The sequence below is a fragment of the Ochotona princeps genome, chromosome 3, assembly GCF_030435755.1.
Source record: "Ochotona princeps isolate mOchPri1 chromosome 3, mOchPri1.hap1, whole genome shotgun sequence".
NCBI lineage: Eukaryota > Metazoa > Chordata > Mammalia > Lagomorpha > Ochotonidae > Ochotona > Ochotona princeps.
In genome coordinates, this window is record NC_080834.1 from 86516818 (window position 1) to 86542148 (window position 25331).

At 39.3% G+C, this 25331-nt stretch overlaps 1 protein-coding gene across 5 annotated transcripts in view; it reads right to left on the bottom strand.

Annotated features, from left to right (window-relative positions):
* GOLGB1 (golgin B1) overlaps window positions 1-25331 on the bottom strand; it is a 78178-nt gene that overhangs the window by 19458 nt on the left and 33389 nt on the right. For 2 of the 5 annotated variants that reach the window (XM_058661955.1, XM_058661958.1), the window contains 10 exons: window positions 24945-25073; window positions 23172-23297; window positions 20052-20174; window positions 18837-18950; window positions 17915-18317; window positions 15847-15962; window positions 13303-13417; window positions 10781-10854; window positions 3220-8399; window positions 363-2259 (listed from right to left, as the gene is read on the bottom strand). In XM_058661955.1, the coding sequence (XP_058517938.1) occupies window positions 363-2259; window positions 3220-8399; window positions 10781-10854; window positions 13303-13417; window positions 15847-15962; window positions 17915-18317; window positions 18837-18950; window positions 20052-20174; window positions 23172-23297; window positions 24945-25073 (8277 nt within the window). The remainder of the gene's footprint in view (window positions 1-362; window positions 2260-3219; window positions 8400-10780; window positions 10855-13302; window positions 13418-15846; window positions 15963-17914; window positions 18318-18836; window positions 18951-20051; window positions 20175-23171; window positions 23298-24944; window positions 25074-25331) is intronic. The other 3 variants (XM_058661957.1, XM_058661956.1, XM_058661960.1) reach the window with 3 other exon arrangements.

The following is a 25331-nucleotide window of genomic DNA, read 5'->3' on the forward strand; positions in this document are numbered from 1 at the left end:
AATAAATAAACGTTAAAAAAATCATCAAGTGATCACTATACTCTCAGATGGCTTGCAAATTAGTCATTTGTGTCAAATGTCTCTCCACCTCTCAGTTCTCTTCTAACCAACAAGGAATTTTATATGAAGGAAATGTATGATGTTCTTAAACCAGACACGGCAGATTTAATGCAATTTAAGCAATACTCCTGTGTTTTTCCAAAACCAAATAGAACCTTTGGGATATTGCCACTGAGTGCTCAGACACTATGTGAACATGCTCTTCTAAGGAAATAAAAATTTAAAGAAAAAACAAACAAACAAACAAACAAAAAATACCACCACTCTTTCAAACATAGGTCCAAAAAGAACCAAATACTCACTAGTCGGTCTCTGTCGTTTTGGAGGGAAGACATAGCTTTTTTCAAACTCTCTACTTCAGCTGGGCTGGTGGCAGGCTGGGCTGCAGATCTCTGCTTCCCTTCCTCTGTCTTTCGGACCTTCTCCAGCTCACTCCATAGGTGATCCCTCTCATTCTGGAGACTGGCCATAGCCTTGGAAAAGGACTGCAGTTGGTTGTAAGAATCTTCTAGTTGGGAGGACAAATGAAGCAACTGCTTGTCTTTGGATACCAGTTGTTGGTCAGATTTCTCAGGGGGAGATGCGCTGTTTCCATCAGTGGAGTTCACTGGGAAGGCAGCACCTCCCTCTCGGCTTAAGATCCCGTGTTGTTCTTTCAGCTGTGCCAGCTCTTTCAGACTCGCGTCATATTTCCTTTTCAGTTCATCAATCTCCTCGTGAGCATGGTCTCTGCTATCCTGCAGGGAACTCATAGATCTTCCGAAAGACTGAATCTGTGCCGTGAGATCTTTATTTTCTTTGGTGACCGTGAGCAGTTTCTGCTCCATCTCTACCAGATCTCTTGCTAACTCAGCCACCCTCTCTTCGGCTGTTTCGGTTTCATTCCGCATTATCCCTGCATCATGATGAAGATGTTTTAATTCTTTCTTCAGTTTATCTTCGATTTCACTCACCTTCTTGGCAGCTTCCTTTTGGACACAAACCAATTCCTCCTCCAGTTGTGTAATTCTCTTCTGAGAAGAGGAAAGTGTAGAACTCAACCGTTGTATCTCTTCTTCCTTTCCTTTTAACTGGGCGTGATACATTCCCAAAGCACCTTCTTCTTGCAGAGTTGCCACTTGCCTCTTGAGCTGGGAGATGGAAGCTTTCAGGTTCTCAATCTCTTTGGATAAACTTTGGTTCTCCTCTTGGAGGGCATTGCTGGATCTACGCAGATCCTCCCTTCCCTCCTCAGACTCCTTCAGTTTTCCTTCTAACTTGGCATATTCATTTTTCAGCTCTTTATTTTGCTGAAGTTGAGCTTCAAGGAGTTGTTTTTGCTGACAGTCTTTTATGGCTATCACTTGATTAAGGTCTTCTCTGTACTGGATCAGTTCTGCATCTAGCTTGGCGTTCTCAGAATTGAGATCATCCATGTGACTTCTCAAGCCTCGCATTTCTTCCTTGAGTTTATTATTCTCAGCAGCAGCATCTTGAATGAGTTGGTCTTTTTCCAAGATTACAGAGAGATGCCGCTCTTCTAGCTGTTGATACTCAGCTACTATGCGGTCTCGGTCATTCTGGAGAGAAGACATGGATTTGACAAAAGAATTCAGCTGAGCCTTTTGCTGAATGTTTTCCCTCTTGATGGCTTTCAGTGTTTCCAGAAGCTGATTGCTTTTGTCCGCAGTCTTTTTGTTCTCTTCCAAAGCAATATTTTCCTCTTCTTCCCGGGTCAGCAGGTTTTCCAGTTCTTTCATTTCTTTATCATGCTGCTGTTGCAGTTCAGCTATAGCTGCTTGGATTGCCTCTTCCTTGCCAGAAAGCAGGCATATAATCTTCTGCTCTTTCGTATTTATTTCTTCCTGTAGCCTACTGCTCAGCTCTCTGGATGCCTGAAGATCAGTCTCGAGTTGTTCATAACTGAACTTACAATTTTGGATGTTCGCCTCCTGCTCTTTTATGATCCGTTCCAAATTCTCTTCTTGTTCCTTGGATTTTTCTAAAGAGTTAGTTACATCAGTCAACTGGTTTCTGAGAACCTTCAGTTCTGATTCTAACTTAGTTAATTCATTCTGAGAACCAGAGTACAGGTGCCGAGCCTCTTCCAGCTGGGACAGAAGTTCTTTGTTTTCCCCCTGTAGAGTAACACAGACCTTCTGCTGAAGCTGGACCTCTGTCTGGGCCTTGGACTCCCAAGTCTGCTTGTCATGTTCAAGCCTGATTAAAAAAAAAAGGAGAGAAAGTCAGTAGTTACAGGTTTCAAAGAAAAACTCATTACATCTAAGAAACAAATACCATAAAATGTTCTTTGTGCATGTACAAATGAACTAATATTCATAATGAAAAATGTTAAACTTTTTAATAAAGAGATGTTAGTTCTCACTACCTTTAGTCTACTGAATTTTCTGAATGAGTTATCGGTATCTATAATTTGTCTACTGAATGTATTAAAGGTCCATTACACACAAAGATTTACTGACTAAAAGCATAAGCTCCAAAATAATTATTTTAGTGACGTCATTTTGGACTTACTTTGAAAGGTAAAATTTCCCCCCACCCCCATTCTGCTTTATTTTTGTAACAAGCTAATGTGTGATATCTTTATAAAATAATCTCAATAAACCTATTTCAGAACAGAAGAATTTATTAGAAGTGGGAAAATATAAAGGACAGGGGACATCATCAGTTCTTTTTTTTTCTTTTTTCATTTTATGACACAGTTTCAAAGGCTCTGGGACTCCCCCCAGTTCTTAAGCTTAAAAAGTGCTATTACCAAATTGGAGTTTGAGGAAATTAGCTCTGACATTTGCAATATGCATTAAGGCAGACTAAGAGGAAGAGATGTTTATAATGCTGAGGCAATAATTTGGGGACACTTTGGTGGCAATCCAGGCAAGGATAGTAGAAATAGAAATGAAAAGAGAAATCTAAAGGATCTCTCAGTAGGGAGATTGGAAGAGATTATGCAAATTACTCATGTTAATAGAAGTAGTAACTGAAAAAAAGTAGTAGTAACTGAAAGTTAATTGCAAAAAAATAGTCTGGAGTGAAAGAGAAAATACATCTTCTGATGGAATTGATGCCAAAATTAGTCCAATAATATTAAAGGGGAAAGAAATGGTTTGACTCTGTCTTTGCATTCAAACAAAAATAAAAACATCCACCCGGATCATTTACCTGGAAACGTTGATCTTCAGCTCTTCCATATGGATGGTCATCTGTCTAAGTTGATCCTTTAGAACACTGCAATTCTCCTCTTTGATTCTAACTTCTTCTTCTTTGGTTTGAATAGCATCGCTGAACTTCCTCTCCCATTTCTTGGCTTCATCTATCACCCTGTCGCGATCATCTTGGAGCGAGGACATGCTCTTGGTGAAGGCTGCGAGCTGGGCCACAGTGCTGTCCAAGTTTTCCTGAAGCTGCTTCACTTCCTTGTCCTTCTTATTCAAAGCAGCCTGAATCTCCCCAAACGTCTCTTCCAAGTGGACTTTTTCTCTACGCAACGCATCCAGCTTCTCTTGCATGTTCTTCTTCTCCTTTAGGTGTTTCTCTTCGGCCTGCTCCAATCTTCGCTCAAGATCTTCATCCTTTTGCCTCATTTGGCTTTTAACTGATTCTTTGTTTGACTGAAGTTCCTTTTTTAACTTGAGATTGTCTGCTAGGACCCTTGCTGCTTCACTTTGGGTGTCATCCAGCAGTACTTTGAAGCTAGCTAATTCTGCCTGTGCCTTTTTGTGGTGATCAGTGGTTTGAGCCAGGTTTTGTTTGGTTACTTCCAAATCTTTCTGAGATTCAGTCTGCACAAATTCTAGAGCCTTCACAGTTCTCTCAAGAGCACTAATTTTCTCTTGATACCTGATGCAGTCCTTCTGTAGTTGCTTTACTTCTTGCTGTTTTTCCTTCAACAGCTCCTGAAGTTCCTTTGCGTGGCTTTTATTACTAGGTCCTTTCTGAGCCCCTTGCAGTTTCTCCAGATACTCCTTTCGTATTTCTGATTCCACCTGAGTTTTTTCCTTGACTAATTGTTGCTTCTCTTCTTCCAATTCACTCACACACTTCTTCAGGTTCTGCATTTCAGATTCCAGTTGCTCATTTTTTATTTGGGCATCCGTAACATTCTGGTAATAGTTTCCAATGCTACCGTTAAGTTCTGCTAATTGATTCATTAGCCTCTCTTCTAGATCATCCTTCTCTTCTTCTGCTGTCTCCTTCAGTTTGGTGACTCTGGAGAGTTCTTCTTGCATTTCCTGATTGATCAGGTTTATCTTGGTTACTTCTTCCTGAAGCATTTTGAGCTCACCATCCTTTGTTGACATCTCACTCAATAACGCCTTTCTCTCACTCTCTAAGGTCTGGCTAAATTCCTTGTCTTTCTGCTTCTCCTCCTCTAACTGAGCAATTCTTTCTTTGAGATGATCAACCTGCTGCAGGTATTTATTGATTTCATCGTGGGTGCTCACACTCTCGTTCATGCTGGGCACGGCACTGTGCTCTGCCTGAATGGATTCTGGGCGTTCGGGCCCTGTGTACGTGTTCGCAGAGTCTTGTTGTGTAGCCTCACTTAGCACAGATGGTGCTGCCTCTTCAATGATTTCCATGTGATTGTCAGGTTTCTCACTGGCCTCTGGGCCAGCGTCTTTAGACAGGCTCTCTTCTATCTGATGCTTCAAACCTTGAACCTCTTCACTAAGTAAGTTTCTCTCAGCCATTAACACCTCGAACTCCGCAGAGAGGGTTTTATACTCCGTTTTGACTTTTTCTAGCTCCTCCTTCAGGTCGGAATTGGAAGAAAGCAGTGCTTCTAGAGACTCCTTAGTTGAACCTTCTGCAGGCTGAGCTTCTGTTCTGAGCCTCTCATTCTCTTCTTCTAGCTCTAAGATTTTCTGCTGTTTAGATTTAGCAAACTTTCTCATCTTTTCCTTCATTTCTTCCATTTCCCGTTCAGCTTCCTGCAGCTGCTTTTCTGTCTCTTTCTTGTCTAGTTCTGTGCTTCTTAACTTGCCATACACTTCTTGCTTCTCTTGCCTCATGGTTTCGATGACGTGCTGGATTCTTTCTGTTTCGTTACTCACATTCTCATAGGACTGCAGAAGGACTTCATATTCTTTCTGTAGCTCCTTGTGTTTCTCTTGCCACTCAGTGTTCTCTGCAATCTTAGAACATTTCAAAGACTCAATTTCCTTCACCAAGTTTTCCTTGTCTTCTGTAAGACCCTCTAGAGCTAATTTCAGACTTTCACAAGAACCATTGAGACTTTGGTTTTCTAGCAAAGACCTGTCCATTTCTGTAATGAGTTTGTCTCTTTCTTCCTGAAGAAGACTCAGCTTTCCTAAGAACATATCTTTTTCTTTATTTTGAGCAGACACTTGGCTTTCCACATCTGCTAGAGACTTGGTGAGATATTCAATGGTCTGTTTGGCTACAGACAGCTCCTCGTGGAGACCCTTGTTTTCCTTTAGTACCTCTTTTCTGGAAATAAGGGCAGCTTGCAGTTTCCTCTGTATTTGTTGCTTTGCTTTACTTTCTTCTTCAGCTTCTTCGGGTTTTTGCTTCAGTTCACAAAGTTCTACCTGTAAGTGCTTTATCTTCTCATCATGTTCTTTGGCTTGCATTTCCAGCTGTGTGTGCAGAGCCTTAATTAAAACCTCTTGTTCCGTTATTTCTGTTTGCACTTGGATAAGAGTTTCTTCTTTCTTGCTAACTTGTCCAGAAAGATAGCTAATTTCTTCCTCCTTTTGGCTTACAATTTTTTGCAGTTCATTTAATTCAGGCTGCAATGTTCTTAGGTGTTCTAGGCCAGCAATTTCTTGTTGACTGCTTTCCAGTTTCTGCTTCAGGCTTTCTGCATTGGCTTCAACTTCATGGGACATGGCATGCAATTTCTGGATTTCTAAATCTTGTTGATTTATCTGCTCTTGTAACTGAAGTACCTCTTCTGATTTTATAGTGAGCTCACTTGTCACAGAATTGATTTTCAATTCCAACTCCTCTTTTTCAGCCTCTAGTTCTTTCAGCTGGGCCTTCATCTGGCCAAAAGATATACTGTCCTGCACCTCAGGGTGAGAAGGATAGTCTGAGTACAAGTTGGCCTCTAAGACAGGCTGAGTGGGATGCTGTCCTGGGGCTTTGGATAACCCATCTTCTAAATTTTGAGTCGGAGAGTCCTGTGCCTGCTGATCGGTGACTGTGTGATTTTTACCTATGGATTCCCTTACTTGAATCTGAAGTTGCCTTAGCTGCTCACCGATGTCCTCATTTTCCTTGCTTTGCTCATCATACTGTTCTTGCAAGCGATTATAGTTATCTTTCTGTTGCTTTAGCTCCTCCTTGAGATGTTTTTCTTTCTCCTGTGCCTTTTTAAGAATCGCTTTGCGGGAAGTTAAGACTTCCTGTAGCTTCTTTTGAAGTTGTTCTTTTTCTTTTTCAAGACACAGTATTTTTTCTTCTAGTTCTGGTTTCCAGTGTTCTCCACCACCTGCACTAGGTAGACTGCTCATCACTGTCTCTTTCACAGATGCTGCTGCAGCTCCATCACCTGCATTCTTGCTACCTGTGGTTAACTTCTGGATAACTGCTTGATTTTCCATGATTTCCGCTTGGAGCAAATCTATTTGGCTTGCCTTCTCTTGCAAGTTCTGCTGCATCTGTTTAACCACTGCCTGCAGCTGTTCTTCAGCTGCCACCTTTTCTTCCAAATCCTTCTTTACATGCTCTAATTCTACTTCTTTCTCAGATATTGCCTGTTTTAAAGAAATCTCTATTTCTCGGTTCTCAGAAGTCACAGATTTTTCCAAATCTTCTTTGTTCTCCCTATCTTCCTCCATTTCCTTCTTCTCATTCTCACTGAGTGGGATCTCTTTCTTGGATTCATCTCTTGCTTTGGCTAACTCCTCCTCTAATCTACTGACTCTTTGCAGAAGTTCCTTTCTGTTAATAAGAGCTGCCTGGAGCTTTCTCTTTCGCTGCTCACTCTCTGTCTTCAGCAGGTCTATTTCATGCTGAAGCTCTTCTTTACTTGCTAGCTCTCCTGGGCTCGACTCATGATTAGGTTTGAGGCCAGAACCAACTTCGTTCTCTTCTTCCACTTGCTCTTTTTTTGCTTCTTCAGCTCTGGACAATAAGTTTAGCTGTTCCTTCAGAGTCTTAATTTCAACACCCAGAGAAAACTTCTCTTCGTTAAGCTGAACCATTTTCTCAGTCATACTAAAGCTGATCTCTGTCACTTGCTGATCCTTCTCCTCAATAGTTTGTTGGAGGGTTTCCACGTCTCTCTTTTTCTCCAGTAACAGCTGATCCATTTTTGCTATTTCAGCTTCCTTCTGTGAAAGGGCTTGTGAAAGTTCTTCCACCTTATTGGCCACATCCCTCACCCGTTCTTCGCTCTCCAGCACTTCATCTTCCTTCTTCTGCAGCTGGCTCTGCAGGCTTCTGGTCAGTGTACTCTGCTCGGAAAACTGAAGCTGTACATCATCTAATTCCTTCTGTAGAACTTCAATTTTCACATCTTTGGATTTGGCTTCTATGCTGAGACTGTGGATCTGCTCTGTGAGCAGGTTGTGCTGGGCAGTTTGACTTTCATAGTCCAGTCGTCTTTGCCTTTCTGCTTCCTCCAGGTTCGTTTGCAGCTGTTTTACCTGAGCTCGCAGTTCTGTTAGCACGTTGAGCTCCTCCAGCTGAGAAAGAAGCTGGTCTCTTTCTTCAGACAAAGCTGCCACTCTATGGCTGGTGCTCTCGGCATTCCTTGCATGCTCCTCAATCAGCTGGGTTAGATGGCTGATTTCCTTGGCTTTCTCGTCCAAACTTTGCTCATAACATTCTTCTGCTTTTTGAAGACTTGTCTCAAGTTCCAAAATTTTACTTCTTAACCTTTCCAACTCTTCCTGGTGATGTTGACTGATATCCGGCATGGCAGGAGGGGACTTATCAACAGTGTCCTGCTCTGTGGATTTCAACTCTACTCCAGCGTCATTTGGAGGTGTTTCCTCAGATGTCACAGCTGGATGGTGAATGCCAGTCTCCTCTTTTTCAGTTGCTGGAAGCCTGCTCTCTTCAGTGGGTGTGAACGAAAAATCTTGCCCTCTATCTTCAACAGCTTCCATTCTAACTGGAGGTCCCCCCTCATCCTCCGCCTGTCTTATTTCTCTCCCGTCAAGGACCTCATGCTCTTCCTCAGCCTTTTTGCCCTGGAGTTGTGATTTGAGAAATGCAATTTCCTCTTGAGCTTCTTTCATTTCCAATAACAAAATAGATAATTCTTTATGTTTCTGAGAAAATGTACTCTCTACGATATCTTGTCTACTTTCTTCCACAGGAGAGCTATTCTTGTTGAGTTCAGTAATATCAACCACGCTGAGGTGCTTAAATAAGAAAAAGAAAATCAAAAGGCCGTAATAAGATGTTTTATAATGTAAAAAATAGCCCAAATTTTAGTATTTCATGTTTTCCAAAACCTGAAACTTTTTAATCAAAATCTTTGCATTATAAGCTGCTAAATCCTCATAGAATCAGTTTGCATTTTCTCAATTGGACCTCTGAGGAGCCTGTCAATCCTAGAATGAGATCAAGCCCTACTCCTGAGAGCCAGACCTGCCTCATGTAACAAACTTCTTCTTCAGATTAAAACTCCTTGAGAGCTAGCAAATATTCATAAAATAGGCATTAACAGGCATGCAGATTGTCAAATGCATAGACTCAGATACATTATTGGGATTCAATAATAAAAACAGTACTCTGGAAGTGCTTGGACATGCAATGACGAGTATGTTCGATAAAACATGAACACACATTACCAAGATTACTGTTAGACTTTCAATTTATATAAATTATTCCTGAAATTGTTTTCTTAGGAAACAAAATCAGTGAGTTAAGCAGCAGCACTTTATTAAATGAGCTTAGGCACTGAGTACGTAATAACATCTATATTGAGGCCAACAGCACTGTGTTCTATAGAAAGACATCCCAACTGGATTCAAGAACAAACATACAATCACTGGCCTATCAAATAATACAGTGGCCAAGAGCACGAGCTCTGCCACCCAACTTCCCAGGTTCACAACTCAGCCTCTCTGTCTACCAGCCGAAGCCAGCACATGGTAGGCATTCAATGAAAATCAGAAAATCTTCCTATCATTCCCCACCAAGGCAACAGAAATATTGGTTTAGAATTATTCACTGTTACCTCATCATTTTTCATAAGCACTCTGCTAATCATTTAAAATCTTCTACCCTCCATATTACCTATGTCCTCATCCAATTTTTAGAAATCAAAATTAGAGTGAGTATTCAGCACAGGGGAAAAAGCTACTTTACAGTTTCTTCATGTCACAGTCCTACTTCTTCATCCAGATGTACATAAAGAACTGACATGCTCAGACATTCTGTTCATAAGAAAACATCCATGTACCTCACTCCCTTTCTTGTTCTCTCTCTTATCCCAGATATTCTTATCTCCTCTTTTAAAACTATTTTTCATGCCATACATACTCCATCACTCTTCTTTCCCTTGGCCATGCCCTCTTGCAGCCCCTATGATGCCTACCTACAGAGTTCAATTAGGTTTTGGCTAGGGTAAATAATCAGTACGGCCTACCCCGAGAGGGTAAACAACAAAAGAATCTCACTCACTCTAACTGTTCTCCTGCTTTTCTGATACTACTCTTTCCTGTTCAGCTAAGTTTACACCATATTTGAACCTTTTCTATTTGCTTCTTCCTACCTGCGGGGATTATACTGTCACCATTCCTATTGCAACTGGTTTTTAAAAATGTTTAAATATATTTATTTTTTATTTATTTGAAAGGAGCAGAGATAAGGATCTTTCTTGTCTCTAAACTCATATATGAATTCTGCCAGCAAACCAGCAGCTTGATGGCCAACCCTGAAGATTTTGGACACGCTAGCCTCCGTAACCACACAAACAATTCCTTTAATATCCCTGAACTTCAAAAAATTCATGGAGGGCAGAATTTAAAAACAAGCTTATTTTGATGAAAAATGTTCAAATCTGTGCATTTTTCACTGCATTCATTTTCTATGAACTTTCAGAAGACCCCTCATATGCATGAATTTCACAATAATCTTATATTAGCAGAATGACATTAAGCAACTTTATATCTCTTATAATAATAGACTATAAAGATCACCATCTCCAAAGATTCTCTTTTTATATAATGCTAAGCAAAAACAGTGCGAACTGTTGAGGAAGAAGCGGTAGTAAGGAACTGAGCTCATCTCTCCATTGAGCTTTCCTGAGTTGGACAAAGCAGCTAAGGTCTAATGATAACCCTGTCTGCATCTACAATGTCAGCATACACTTAAATAGCAGAATGATGGAGTTATGACTGTTCTGAAGGACTAAAGTATAGGGAAATCAGTGGTGGGAGGGGGCTTCAGGAGGGGGTTTAGGCAGGGGAAATCCCACAGGCTATGGAACTGTAATATTAACTAAATAAATAAATGTATTTTAAAAACAAAAGAAAGGGGGGGAAAAAAAGAAATGAGCTTTTAAATCCCAAGTAAGTAGCTCTTATATTTGATTTAGGACAAAGAATTAAAAATATCCAAAAACATAAGAGAATAAGTAAGAAATAATGACCATTATGAGTTTCTTAAATATCATTCGTTAGGTAATATAATTCTCTGTGAGCAGGAGAAGGTTATAGAAATGTGGAGATGTAACGTAAGCTGCTCTTTCTCACCTTAGACCACACCGTGTTTGCACTGAGGACACATCACTCACCTCCTGGACGTCTCTGTCTGCTTCCCCACTTCCAACCTGAGCCTCCAGGAGAGTAATCTGAGAAGACAGTTTTTCTGAAAGTCACAAAAACAAATGTCCTTAGGAAACACACATGGAGTGTTTAAAAAGAGATGTGATAATAAAGTGATGTTATTTAAGATACCTGAAATAATGAAGATGAGAGGAAATAGGCAGAACAGGAGAAATCAAAGCTTATCTTATTAAACTAATGTCAGGAGAACACAAAAAGATGAGATGTAAGACAAAATGGCAGTAGATGATGAGTGCTATGTAACTAAACAGTGCAAGGATTCAGAGAAGGGTATCAGGGCATATGACACAATGTGGAACTTTTGGGCTATAAATTTGCCTTACCCATAAGTGTACTACATTCACAAAATATATTTTGCATTAATAAAGCATCTACCATGTCTTCAATGTTATTTCCATGTATCTATAAAGAATTCAAACTTTAGTGCTAAAATGGAGCTACCTAAATTTCTTAACGACCAAATAAGGCAACAAAGAAAGGGATCACTTGAACAGATTACACAGTTAGTTCAAAGTGAGCAGGCTCAGAAGAAACCAGGCTCCTGCGTTCTACCCTCCAAGCATCATGTTCTACAACAACGAGCATCTCTTAACAGTCCACCCGCCCCCCCAAAGCTTACACTTTGAGAGGCTTACATACACGAAAGGAAAAAATAATCTATTTTTATACTACATCCAAATTGTCTAAGGGGCCTTCACGTTTTGGCCCACTTATTCTCCAACCTCCTCTGTTTGTACTGTCAATGTTTTGTTCATTTTAACTCCAAAGTCAATTCAAGGTTGTGTATAATAGGTTCAGATATTTCACAGGAAAGCATGAGGAAGGAAGGGTCCAGTGGTAGAAATGGCAAGGCAAAAAGGAACTTGACACACAAACCAAAGGTCTCTTATGAGATCAGACACAAAAGCCAAAACAGAAAACCTGGCATTGATTCCTGCAAAGACAAGGAAAGAGAATGCAATTCATAATCTACCACCAAACTATGTGAAAACCTCATGAACCAGACAGGAACTGATGACAAAACCGCCAAATAAGCATCCTGGACAAAGCAAAGTCTCAAAAGTACTACTTTGAGTTAAATAATGAGCTGAACTTGTGATGTATTTTATTTATTGACAATGATGAATGTAGTATAATAAAGGTATATAATACCCACTTTAGAAATAAATGGAAAACTGGGCCCTGTATGGTGGCCTAGTGGCTAAAGTCCTTGCCTTGAACGCACTGGGATCCCATATGACGCCGGTTCCAGTCCCAGCAGCCCTGCTTCCCATTCAGCTCCCTGACTGGGAAAGCAGTCGAGGATGGCCCAAAGCCTTGCGACCCTGCACTCGCATGGGAGACCCACAAAAGCTTCTGGCTCCTGGCTTCAGATTGGCTCAGCTCTGGCCGTTGTGGTCAGTTGGGGAGTGAATCATCGGATGGAAGATCTTTCTCTCTGTCTCTCCTCCTCTCTGTATATTTGACTTTGCAAAAAAAATAAAATAAATCTTTAAAAAAAATAAGTGGAATACTGTACAATGGCTAAGTTGAAAATGTTGGTTTTAGAGTTGAATAACAAACGTAATTTGTTATTCATTCTTGCTCCTCTAAGATACAGCCAGCTAATCTGACATGAATTAGGTCAGTAAAACATGAACCATTTGCTTCTAGATCTTATGAAGTAGATGGTAGGTGGAAGCAGATACCTTCATTCGACTTGGTTCAACTGCTAAAATCTGCTAGTACTATAATAGTTCCAAGTAAAGAAGAGATAAACAAATAAATAAAATTAAGCCTGCTGTTGAACAGCTTATATTTTACCTTAAAAGAGCATATAAGCAGTAAAAATGACAAACATATAAATAGATCACTTTAATACAGTGTGAAAGGTATACAAGGATGTCACAAAACACAAAAATGCATAAGCTCCTGCCTCCTGCTGCAGCCTGGTCCTGGTCCAGTCCCAGCCAGAGCAGCCATGTGGGGAGTGAACCTGAGGATGGCAGATTTCTCTTTCTCTTAGAATAAATAAAATAAATCTAAAATAAGAAAAAAAAAGAGGTAAAAGGAAACAGGTCAGATTCTAAGCAGTGCCCAGCATAAGGAAAACCCAAAGTGGTTTCTACTTTTGAAACTTCATTTATGTAATCTATTACCTCATCACACAATTATCACCAAGAATACCCTGTCTTTCTTCATTTGTTTACTTAAACATTCATCATCATCTTACTACTCAGGCATCATTCAAGCCAGACTTCCTAGAACATACTCTGACCATTCCAAAATTAATATAAATTACACAGAAATTGGCAGTATTTACATGGTACTCTGCAAAATGTTATCATATGTAAACACTGGTAATAAGCTCTAATTATTTCACGAGAATTAATCCTTTCCTTGATAATTACCCACTCTGCAATCTAGGAACTTTATTATCATAAGATCAGAGGATCTATATGTTACACTGTGGGTTTTCATTTATACATACCATTCTCAGCTTTCAGCTCCTCCAGCTTTGAAGAATCAAGGAGGAAGGCTTCCTTTTCATTTTCTAGTTCTAGCACTCTCTTCTGCAAAGAGGCAATATCATCCTCAGGGTCTGCCTAAATGGAAGAAAGACAACCAATGAATCATTCTCCAAGGAAAATTTCCATATTAACGTCCAGACTGCCTCCAGCAGGTGTGCTGTCTCAAAGTTCTCCAGCCATGAAAACACTTTAAAAATAGTACCTACTTATCAGTCTAAGTAATCTTTGAAAAACTGTTTTTATTTGAAGACCAAAAAAAAAAAAAAAAAAAAAGAAATGTAATATACAAACTGACCCACTGGTTTTTGAATTTAAGATCAAAACCTGAATCACAGAGATAAAAAGCCCAATCTAATACAGAAGAAAGAACATTTTAGGTTCACAAACACTCCATAAGATAAGTAGAAAGGTTTATCTCCTGAAGCAAGATCAAAATGAAGAGAGGTTCCCCAAGCAGGAAGAAAGGCAGAAGTACTACGCACCTTGTATGAGAGGAAGGAGAGTTGTAACTGGTTTTTTTTTGTTGTTGTTTGTTTTTTATTTTTTGTACTACCTCAACTACACTCATGCCTCACCTAGCAATGGGGATATATTATGAGCAATCCATTCATTAGGTGATGTTGTAGTTCTGTGCTTAGCAAACTAAGATGGGCATGATGTCACTAAGCACTAGAAACCTTACAGGACCACCATCATAAATTCAGTTTGTTATTGACCAAAGCATTATTATGCAACATGTATCACAAAAATTTCCTAACACTTAAATTGTACACACAGAAATACATGACTTTCCTAAAGATAGGCATGTATCTAATTACATCACAAATTTAGCTGTATGTCTTTACATACATTTTTTTTCTCCAAGAGGATTACTTCATGAAAATTTTCATAAAATCATATAATTTTTACACCATAATGGTTTTTTTTCTTAACAGTGTGATTGATCCCTAACATTCACATTGAAAGGGGATAGCCGAAATTCCAACAGAACAGTTACAGATATCTCTGGCTTGCTGAATGAGAAGTTGGACTTTAGGACAGATACAGCTGTCAGAATGTGAGGAGAAAATTCAGAGGGAAGAGAGATTATCAGCAAGAACAGCCCAATATTCTGTGAATGAATTTAACCCAAATTACCGGCTAAATAATGAACTAGGTATTTTCAGTGGTGACTTAGAGTGGTCCAGTTAAGATAAAAATAACTTTTTTTTTGGTTTTATTTTCACTTTATTTGAAAGGAAGACAGATAGATATCTATTAGTTCACTCTCAAAAAAGTCACCAGCAGCTCATGGTGCACATTAACAGGAAGCTGGATCAGAAGCGGTGGAGCCAACACATAAACAGAACACTCCAGTAAGAGATGTGGGCATCCCAAACAGCAAATTAACCACTACACCAAATGCCTACTGTTGAACAGAGCTTTTATTGGCTCTCCGCTACAGGTCAGAGTTTGTAGGCTGAGTCCACGTTACTATTTAGGCCAAGCAAAAATGATTCAGATTTTGCAGTTAGCAAACAAAGATTTTAAAAAATGCTATTATAGGGGCCAACATTGCAGCACAGAGTATTGAGCCACTGTCTGTAATGCCAGCATTCCATATAAGCACCAGATCCAGTCCTAGCTGCTCCATGTAATTGCAATCCAGTTCCTTGCTAATGTACCTGGGAAAGCATCAGAGGAAGGTATGTCAAATACTTGGACCTCTGCCACCCTCATGGGAGACCTGGATGAAGTTCCTGGCTCCTGACTTTGACCCAATCCATTCCTAGCCAGACTGGTGCAACCATCTCAAGAGTTAACCAAGAGATGGAAGATTTCTGTGTGTCTCTCCCTTTCTCTCTCTAAGTCTGTCTTTCAAAAAACAAATAAATTTTTTAAAGATTTCTTTTATTTTAAAATCAGATATTTTTTTTGGAAAGCCAGAGAAGAGGAGAACAATAATTTTAATGACCATTTGATCAAGAAAATGGTAGAAAGTAGCAGGGAATACAGTAGGAAACAGTAGGGGAAGATACCATAGGCCACAAAACAATAATACATTTTTATTATCCCAAAAGAAAAATTATGTAATCAATAACAAGTATCATTCAAGAATAAAAACAAAATAAAGGTATTTTTTTATAATTAAGAAGAGTTTCATCGATACGAAGCACTGCCCAAGAATTGCTGACCAACAGGCTTGTCAGTTGGGAAAGACATAATCTTAAAAATGGAGAGAAATGAATTCAGTTACCCCAATCTGACACTAGTTGACTCAGATCACCAAACAAATTTTTCTTATTTTGCTCCTGATCAAGGTACTTGCTATCTATTGCTAAGTCGCTGACTTAATGGCTTTCAGGATTCTTTTTAAATAGACTCGTTCCCTAAAAAGTATTGATCAGGACAGATAAGACACAAGGTTAACACTACTGTCTAGAATTAATCCTCATTAAAGCATTAAAGTAGTCAATAAAGCAAAGTCAACAAGTTACATCTAAGAGAAACTCACAGTTAATTACCTGCGTGCCTTCATTGTAAACATCTGGTGAAGAAGTTTGAGATGCTGCCTCCTGTTTCTGCAAGGTGGATTTATCCAGAAGTTGGCTAATTTCTTTTGATTTTTGCTGGAGTTGATCTAGGGAAAGAATACAGAGAGATGATAGCTGCTTTAAGTCTGAAACATAGGGAGTTATCTCCAAAAGCTGCACCTACTCTATTCAGTTAATCAGTTCAATCCTTTAATTAAAATGTCAACAACATTTCAAATATTTTTAAAATGCTATTTATCTGAGAAGCAGAGAGAGACAGAGACAGGCAGATCCCTGCTTCATTCCCAAATGTCTGCAATAGCTACAGCAAGGCAACACTTTAGTAAGAAGTCTAGGACTAAATTGGGGCTCTTGTGAATGGCAGGGACACAAAGTATTCCATCACTGGTCTCCTGGGGCAAGCATCGAGCATCAGTCACACACTGGAAATGGAAGCAGAGACAGCACTCAAACCCAGGCACTCTAATGTGAGATTTGGAGTCCCAAGCAGGTGCCTTAACCAAAGTCCCAAGTGTGCACCCAACATGTTTATTTTAACTTTTTCAATGTTCTCAGGGACCAAAGGACACTTCAGTAATAAGTAAATTATATAGGTTTGGGTTTTTAATAACCATCTTTTCTTTTCTCCTTGGAGAACTACTTTAGTGGTTTTTACTTTATTTCCTTCAGTTTCATACCACATTTCCACAATGTGGTCTTAAACATGAACATGGTTCAGTTAAAAGAACAGCACGCTCAAGCACACCTGGTCACTGAGACCTTGAGGTGAATGTTTAGTTCTGTGACACACAAGTTTTCAACTCAGTTCTTTCTAAAATCGCTCCTTAAATATATCCTATCTACTGGCAGAGATTATCATCTGAGGAGTGGAGTACTGGCATTTGAGGCAGCTGCACTTTTTAATTTATAAACTTCTAAAGTGTTTGTTATCTTTGTATAACTTCTAAGATAATATATTTAAGCATAAACTGCTTTTATATTTTTTTAAAGAATAAAGCTTTCTTTAAACAAAGAATTTCTCAGCACTGAGATACATTTTCAGATTCAGGGTGACTCCAGGCAGGTAAGACTCCCTAACTACACACTCAGGCCTGGCCCAAGTGTTTTACAAATTCAAATTCTATTCAGTCATGGAACTCTCTGATCAGAGTCATGTGTCACATGGGATTCTATTTGACATCTGGAATAAAACTATCATTAGTACTCAGTACTATGATAAACACAATATGAAGATATATAACTGTAATCAGAAGCAAGAAAAATGCAATCAAGCATTGAGAAGACATGCCTTTCTCCTTTCCAATGCCTTTTTCTTCAATTTTAAAACCAGACAGAATGTTTCCCTCCACAGACTTACGCCCCAAATGCCTAGAAGAGTACCCAACAAGAGACAAAGATGACAGCCAAGAACTCAATCCAGGTCTCCCACATGCTGCCTGACCAGGAAGCTGATGTCAAATGTAGAACCAGTTATTAAACCAAGGAATTCCAATACGGGACATGGGTGTCTTAACCACCAAGCCAAACAACCACCCCAAGAGGCCTTTCTTGGGCCCAGTGTGATGGCTTAATTCACTAATCCTCCCCTTCAAGTGCCAGGATCACAATTGGGTGCTGGTTCGTGTCCCGGCTGCTCCACTTCCCATCCAGTTCTATGGTTGTGGCCTGGAAAAATAGCAGAGGATGGTCCAAAACCTTAGCACACTGCACCTACATGGAAGACCTGGAAGAAACTCCAGGCTCCTGGCTTCAGATTGGCTCAGCTCCAACCTTTGCAGACACTTGGGGAATGAAACAATGGACAGAATATCTTTCTCTCTGTACCTCCTTCACTCTGTAAAAAATCTACCTTTCCAATGTAAATTAAGAAATGAATAATCTGAAAGTATTTTAAGAGAGAGAGAGAGAGAGAGAGAGAGAGAGATGCCTTTTTTCATCCTACTGACACAACTGACCAAATGCTGTCAACTGATCCCTACCAAGAAGAATCACGGGCCGCTCAGTCACTAAGACCTGGGCTTCAACAGCACACACTGACCTTCCAGCTGCTGAATGGCCTGGGTAGACTGCTCTGCCTGTTCACTCTTCTCTTGGAGAAGCTGTGAATTTTGATCCTTGAGAGCATCACAGACAGACTGAAGATCCTGTTCAGTTTTTTGAAGATCCAAAATGCGAGTGGTCTTCTCTTCCATGTCTGCTTTGTGCTTGTGTTCCAAAGCACTGTACTTAGACTCCAGTTCAGCCCGAACATGAACTGCTTGCTTAAACTCTTCCATAAGATGCTGCATTTCTTCTTGTAGACTATGCAAGGATAATTTTTTCTCTGCCATGTCCAGTTCCATCTTTTCCATCTGAATCTTGGACTCTTGTCTTTCTGTTTCCACGGTGTTCCTTAAAGTACTACACTCAGCTTCCATCTGCTGTAACTGCTGAGAGAGAATCTAGGGAAAATGGCAAAAGTTCATAAACCTAAATAACACTGCTTTTCTTTCAGTAAACACAGTGCCTCTCCTGAATGAAGGATGGTCTTAGGCACCTGGGACCAAATTTACAACTGTGTGAGTCTGTATTTTTGCTTTTTGACTCCTTTTGACAGTTTGCATTCACATATATTTGTCTGCCTAATTATCTTTTACTTTCTCTCTCATTTGGAAATAAATTCCATAGGGAAGAAGCTTAGCTGAGTAAAAAAAGGCATTCTAGAGAAAGTAGGATCCTAGATTTAAAACAAAGGAAAATGGCAACAATAACAAATAAGTTCTGTGAGGACAAGAGTTATGCTTTTGTTGTTGTCTTTTTTTTTCCTTTTAGTTATGTTTGTTTTGCTCATCATGCTCTCACTACCCACGAAGCACAGGGTATTCACTGGAAGAATGAATAAATGGCATCAATTCTCCAAAAGCTATCATTATGCTGCCCAGAAAATGAAAGCAGAAACAAATGCTCCCAAGGAAGGGTACCTGGTTTTTCTGTTCGGCAGCTGTCAGCTCCTGTTGAAGCAAGTCCACGACCTGAGCCCGGCCCAAGAGGGCTTCCTCGTGTTCTTCAAGCTTTCTCTGAAGCACCTTCAACTTCTGAGAAAAAAAATGAAATGCTTTGGACAAAATGTGCTAACAACTGAACGTTATTTCTACTTACGTTTCAAAGTGCCACATGAATCTGTGTACTTAAATTCTGGGATATGGAAGATGGTGGACTAAAGAATGAGACACCAGAATGCCATGCTCCCCATCCAGCAGCACCAAAGAATCTCCAAAGATGTCTTCTCCATAGCACCCACACGCAGATACAGGTCAGCCCCTGAATCAGAGGGCCTTTTTAATAACCAGAGGAACACAATACAGAGTCACTTTCAGAATTAACAGTTAATGTCCTGTACCTAAACGCCATAGGTACATGTAGATCTTAACTACCAAAGAGAACATTCTCTGTAGGCAGGAACCATTTCCACTGTAGTTTCATGCACAGGGCAGGCACTTGAAAAACTCTTGCTGGACAAATGAATCAATGACACATACACAATTAATATTCTATGTAAAGTGATACACTTTGAAACTTAGTGGTGCATTCTGAAGGATTGCTTAGACGTTTTCCCACCAAAACAATTAGGCAGATCAAACATTAAATACCATTGGAGAGCCTTTACGTACTGCTCTGCACTACACATTAAACAAAAACAAACACCGTGAGTTAGTAGATGATGAAATCAAGCACAATGAAGCCAGTTTTTAAAATCCATTCAATGATTTTCTAAGATGAATGATTACTGACTTAATATACGTCTTTATGGCTTCAAAATGTCTCTATGCTAATGTTTGGGAGGCTTAAAACTGACTTCATTGATTTGAAGTTTTGGGTCAAGTTTTTAATGTGTGAAGCTGCTACAATCAGAAAACTAAAGAAAAATCAATTTCTGACTACATTTGCAAGGTAAACTCAGCTTATGAATAATAATGATTTGATTATAGAGTTATGAAAGGCAAGGTAAGGATAAGAAAAATAAAGAATTAATAGACCACAGAAGACAAAGGCACCCCCACCAAAAAAAAAAGCCAATGAGGAGCACACCAAGACCAAGCGCAGAGCAGCAGGGACGGGCAGTGACTTCAAGGTGGCTGTGGTGATTTCACCAAAGGTAACCCAAATGTACAGTCATTCTGCCATTAGCAACACACCTGTTGCATCTCTGTTTCCACATCTGCCTGGGTTACTAACTGAAGAAGCTCATCCTCATGAAGACGAACTTGTGTCTCAAAGCGCGCATCTTTCTCTCGGACCACCTGCTGCATGGAACTCAACTGAAGACACATACCAGAGAAACTAGGCAAGTTACACTCCCCGAATATTGCAAAAACAAAATTCACAGATTACGCTACAAAGACAGACACTGAGAATAGACAAAGAGAAACTGCAAAATTTCGAATATCAAGAATGAGAACGTTGGAAATGGGGTAAGTCTGACAGTAACTTACGAATCTGAAAGAAAGCCTATGAGAAAATCTAGAATTCAGTCTAAATATAAATTTAACTAAAAGGTGTATTCCATGGTCACAAAAAATGCTTCAAATCTACAAGTAATGAATTTTTTAAAGTCCAAAAAAAACAGAATATTTAACAAGTTAGAGCTTTGTTAAACTCTAGACATTTCTTTCAGTGCTAAAATCTTTTTAATGAGATTCTCACACCATGTAATTGAAAATTCAAATGAATCGTTTATTCAAGATTCTATAAACTGGAAATACAAATTTATCTATGTAGTTCTGGTTTCAAAAGATGACTTCTATGAAAAAGTGGTGAGCTTACAAATCAACCTCCACAAATGGCTATTTTCAGCTTTTAGCATTTGTAGGTATCTAGATCATGCTCGTTGTAATCAAATCTTAAATGGAACCAAAAAAGGAAAAAAAAAAAAAAAAACGGAAATAAATGGACTGACCAGGAGCTGTTCAATTCCAGTGATCTTGTTTTGATATTATATTATTGCCTGCTTATTCACTTTCTTAAGAACAAGGGCTAAGCAGGCTGACCAGATTTGCCCATTTTGCAATGGGCTTCCAACTACTGCTGATTTTTCAGTTTGTGACATTATAAATTCAGAATCCTGTGTTTCAATTGTATAGGCACAAAAGCCTTTCATTACCCAAGCACATCTAACGTCCTCTTCTATAACTGTACCTTATTCTTTTTCTGAGACCTTCTGTAATGCCCTTCCTCACAACTGGAAGGTTTTGCACACTGTGTTCAGAATAGGTATTCATCACAATTTGCCAAAATCTCAACTTTGCCATTAACATTTCTTTACTGTCCCTTTCAGAATAACTTCTTATCACTTCAAAATGCTTTGTTGTATAGCAGGTGCTGTGCGGCAGTGGGTTAAGCCCCCATTTGCAACACTGACATCCCATAGGGGCACCAATCTGAGTCCTAGCTACCTCACCTTCTCACCCAGCTCCCTGGTAATACACCTGGGAAAGCAGCAGAGATGGCCCAATTACTGCGATATTTGGGAAAACCAAATAATGACTGTGGCTCCTGGCTTCAGTCTGGTCCAGCATTGCTATTGTGGCCCCTTTAGAAGTGAATCAGCAGATGGAAGATTATATATACATATATATGCATGTATATAGCTCTGTCTTTGAAATATGTAAGTAAATCTTTAATGGATTAAAAAAAAGCTTTGGAGCCAGCACCTTGGCACAGATAGTAATGCTGCAACCTGTTATTTCACATGGGCACTGGTTCAAGTCCTGGCTGCCCCACTTGTGATCCAGCTCTCGGCTAATACACCTGGAGAAGCAGCGGAGGATGCCCAAGTACTTGAGCCCCTGCACTCACATGAAAGACCCAAAGAAGCTCCTGGCTTCTGGTTTTGGACTGGCTCACCTCTGGCCACAGAGGCCATTTTTCAGAGTGAACCAAGGGATGGAAGATCTCCCTTCCTTTTTCTCCTTCTCTCTTTGTAACTCTGTTTTTCAAATAAATAAATAAATAAATAATCTTTTTTGTGGGGGGAAACTTTTTAATATTATTGCTTTCATTGGCACTTATTTGGGATACTTTATATTGCAACGGATTCATTGAGATTTACATATCATAGAATTTCATAGTGAAAGACAGCCACATTTTTCAGGACTGATACGATGGCTCAATTGGCTGATCCTCCATCTGCAAGTGCAGGCATCCTATATGGGTGCTAATTCACGCACCGGCGGCTCCACTTCCCATCCAGCTCCCTGCTGTGGCTTGGGAAAGCAGCGAAGGATGGACCAAAGCCTTGGGACTCCATCCAAATGGGAAACCCAGATGGGATTTCTAGCTCCTGGCTATGTATTGGCTCAGGTCTGGCTGTTGCACCCATTTGGGAAGTGAACCAGTGGACAGAAGATCTCTTTCTATGTCTCTCCTCTCTGTAAATCTGCCTTTCCAATAAAAGAAATAAATCTTAAAAAAAAAACTCACTTTATTACCTCCTATAAAATATACAATACTTGCATATAAAAGGACATACTAAAAGCTACCAGGTAAGCTTACGCATTTCAGGATACAAAGCTGTAACTGTATACACAGCTGAGGCCATCCATGTACAGACAGCACCACTAAAACCACAGGTTAATAAAGTAACTCCTCATATATAACATCAGTTGTGAGAAAGGTATTTCATCAAAAAATGAATAAACATACATACATATTTCATGATTCAAAAGCATTCCTGAAGGAAAATCATGGGAAACATGGCAATCAAGAAAAACAGGAAGAGTTGAGAATGCCAGTCCCAGCAGAAAGAAATATGAAAGGAGTGTTACACACTGGGATCATTTATCATCCAACTGCATGACTTACATCACTTTCTCATAACATGCTCAGTAAATAATATTCTGTTTATAATTTATCTTTCTATTAGGATTTTATTTTACCGAAAGAATGGACCAGATTATTTGTATTTCTTTTGGGTTATGTTTCAATTCCTTTTGAATTCAGCCTAAAGCCTTTCCTAAGAGTGTTAATATCCAGTTATTATTGAAATCAAGGCCTGAAGAAGTAAGAAACAGACATAGACTGGGCTATGAAAAATTTATCAAGGCAAATAACACTTTTCAAAGTTTTGCTGGTATTTCGTAATGACATATTGATGTGCCACATTTCTAAAGTTCTTACTACCATAACATTAAACGATCTAACACTCCAGCTACTTTTATCCATGAAGGTTTTAAACAGTATTTGTCTGATTTGACTTGCCACATAACACTGTACTTCATTTCTGATCCTCCTGTTTATGAGGAGCCTTTCGGCCCTACCTGTGCAGCTTGCTCGGCCTGTGTCTGGCTGAGTTGGGTCTGCAATGTGTTGATGACTTCCTCCTTCTCCTGGAGCTGCTGTCTCATCATTACATATTCTTCCATCTCTGTAGAATTCTTATCAAACTGAGAACACAGCAAGGAAGAAGTTACATATTTATCTAAGTAAAAGGATCAGTAGTCTAATTATTCTGCCTGCCTCTCTCCTTTTTAATAAATACCTATTATATTCTTTTACAGTTAACACAATGAGAAATACACAGACTACAGTTTCTAAAACGTATCAAAATTTGTCATCAGACAAAAGCAGTAGCAGCAGTTATCAATTTTTCTGAATCTTCACATAGAGAAAGTACAACTAGATAAAAACAAAAAATCCATGATCAGCATTTACAATAGAAAGATAGTCCTACAAACCCTAAAATAAAAAGCAGTAGGGACAGAACACCAAAAGTTTTTTGTGTTAACATCAAAAGATTTTGTGTAACAAAAAATAAATAAGTAAAAGGAACGCATCATATAGTGATGTCTGGTAACCCTAAATACAGAAAAACCACAAAGTAGTATTCGATGGACTGTCCATTTGGCCAAAATAAGAAGAGCAGCAGAGTTCCCCAACTCTCCATGACTGGGTTAACACAGGGGGTTCACAGTAGAGAGTATTAAAAGGGATAGAGCAACATAGCGCTTTTGACATCTCGAAACTCCCTTCAAAGACAGCCTCACACTAGGAAACCAAAGTCACAATTCAGCAGAATGAGGATAACAGACACAGAAGAAGGAAAGTTCTACAAATACACTAAATAATTCAGTATTAACTAGCTGTATGTGACTAGAGAGCATGTGATACATATAATACAAAAGTAAATAACTATTTTAATGCTATTCAATTTTACTTAAATGTAAAACCTGAAATATTAATTATTTTCCATCAAGTAAATTTTTTGATATGATTATATATTTTTATATTTATTTTTATTGGAAAGGCAGATTTATAGAGAGAAGGAAAGACAGAAAGAAGGATCTCCCATCCACTAGTTTTACTCCTCAAACGGCCACAATGGTTGGAGCTGAGCTGATTTGAAGCCAGGAGCCAGGGGCGTCTTCTGGGTCTCCCATGTGAGTGCGATGGCCCAAGGCTTTGGGACATCCTCCACTGTTTTCCCAGCCCACAAGCAGGGAGCTTTATGGGAAGTTAAGCAGCCAGTAGCACCCATATGGGATGCTGGCAGAGCATTAGCTGGTTGAGGTATTGTGTTGGTACCAGTATATCTCATTTTAGTTACAGCACCATATAAAGTATAATTTAGGCATTGCACAAGTAATAAGTTTTTAGGACGCTGTTTGTCAATGGACTGATTCAGTTTGAAAGAAATTTTTAATATGCTTGTGCAACAGGGATACTTAGTGCAAACTACATGAATAACAGCTAATATCAAATCTAGTGGTAACCTAAGTCTCCAAAGAGAATCAAAGCGAAGGGACAAATCACACAGTACATATTACACAATTCAAGAAAATTATTCTGAAATATAGATGTGAACCATGTAAGCTAGTGAGTCTCTATAAATGCCAACCAAGAATACCAAACACTAACGTAAACTCCAATAGAATTACTACACTTGAGAAGGAAGGGAAGAGGGTAGGAGTGAAGGAATATGATAATATAAACAGAAAAATATCCAGTAGGAGTCCAGAAAAATGTAATATAATCATCCATTGGGTTTTTGTGATCTGTTAATGTAATAATGTGGAGGCGATTCACACACCTACCTGTGCAGCTTGCTCTTCTTTAGCCTGGGTAAGTTGGGCTTGCAAACTGCTAATGATTTCCTCTTTCTCCTGGAGTTTTTGTTTTATCTTCTCTATTTCCATCTCTTCCTCAGTGGAACTCTTATCATGCTGAAAATGCCATCATTTGATTACAATCATTTGATTACAGTCTTATCAGAATTATAGGAATAAGAAAAGGCAGCTGACCAGACAAGTAAGGACTCAGTTTTCTGGCTTAAGTACCTCATCTTACCTACCTTGATTCAGGAAACAGCAATAAACCGGACAAGAAAAAAAAAAAAAACCAGCTACACAAAAACAGATCTCAAGCAGCAATGATGACACTGTGACCAAATGACCCTCAGTTTGCCATTCTGACAGCGTTTA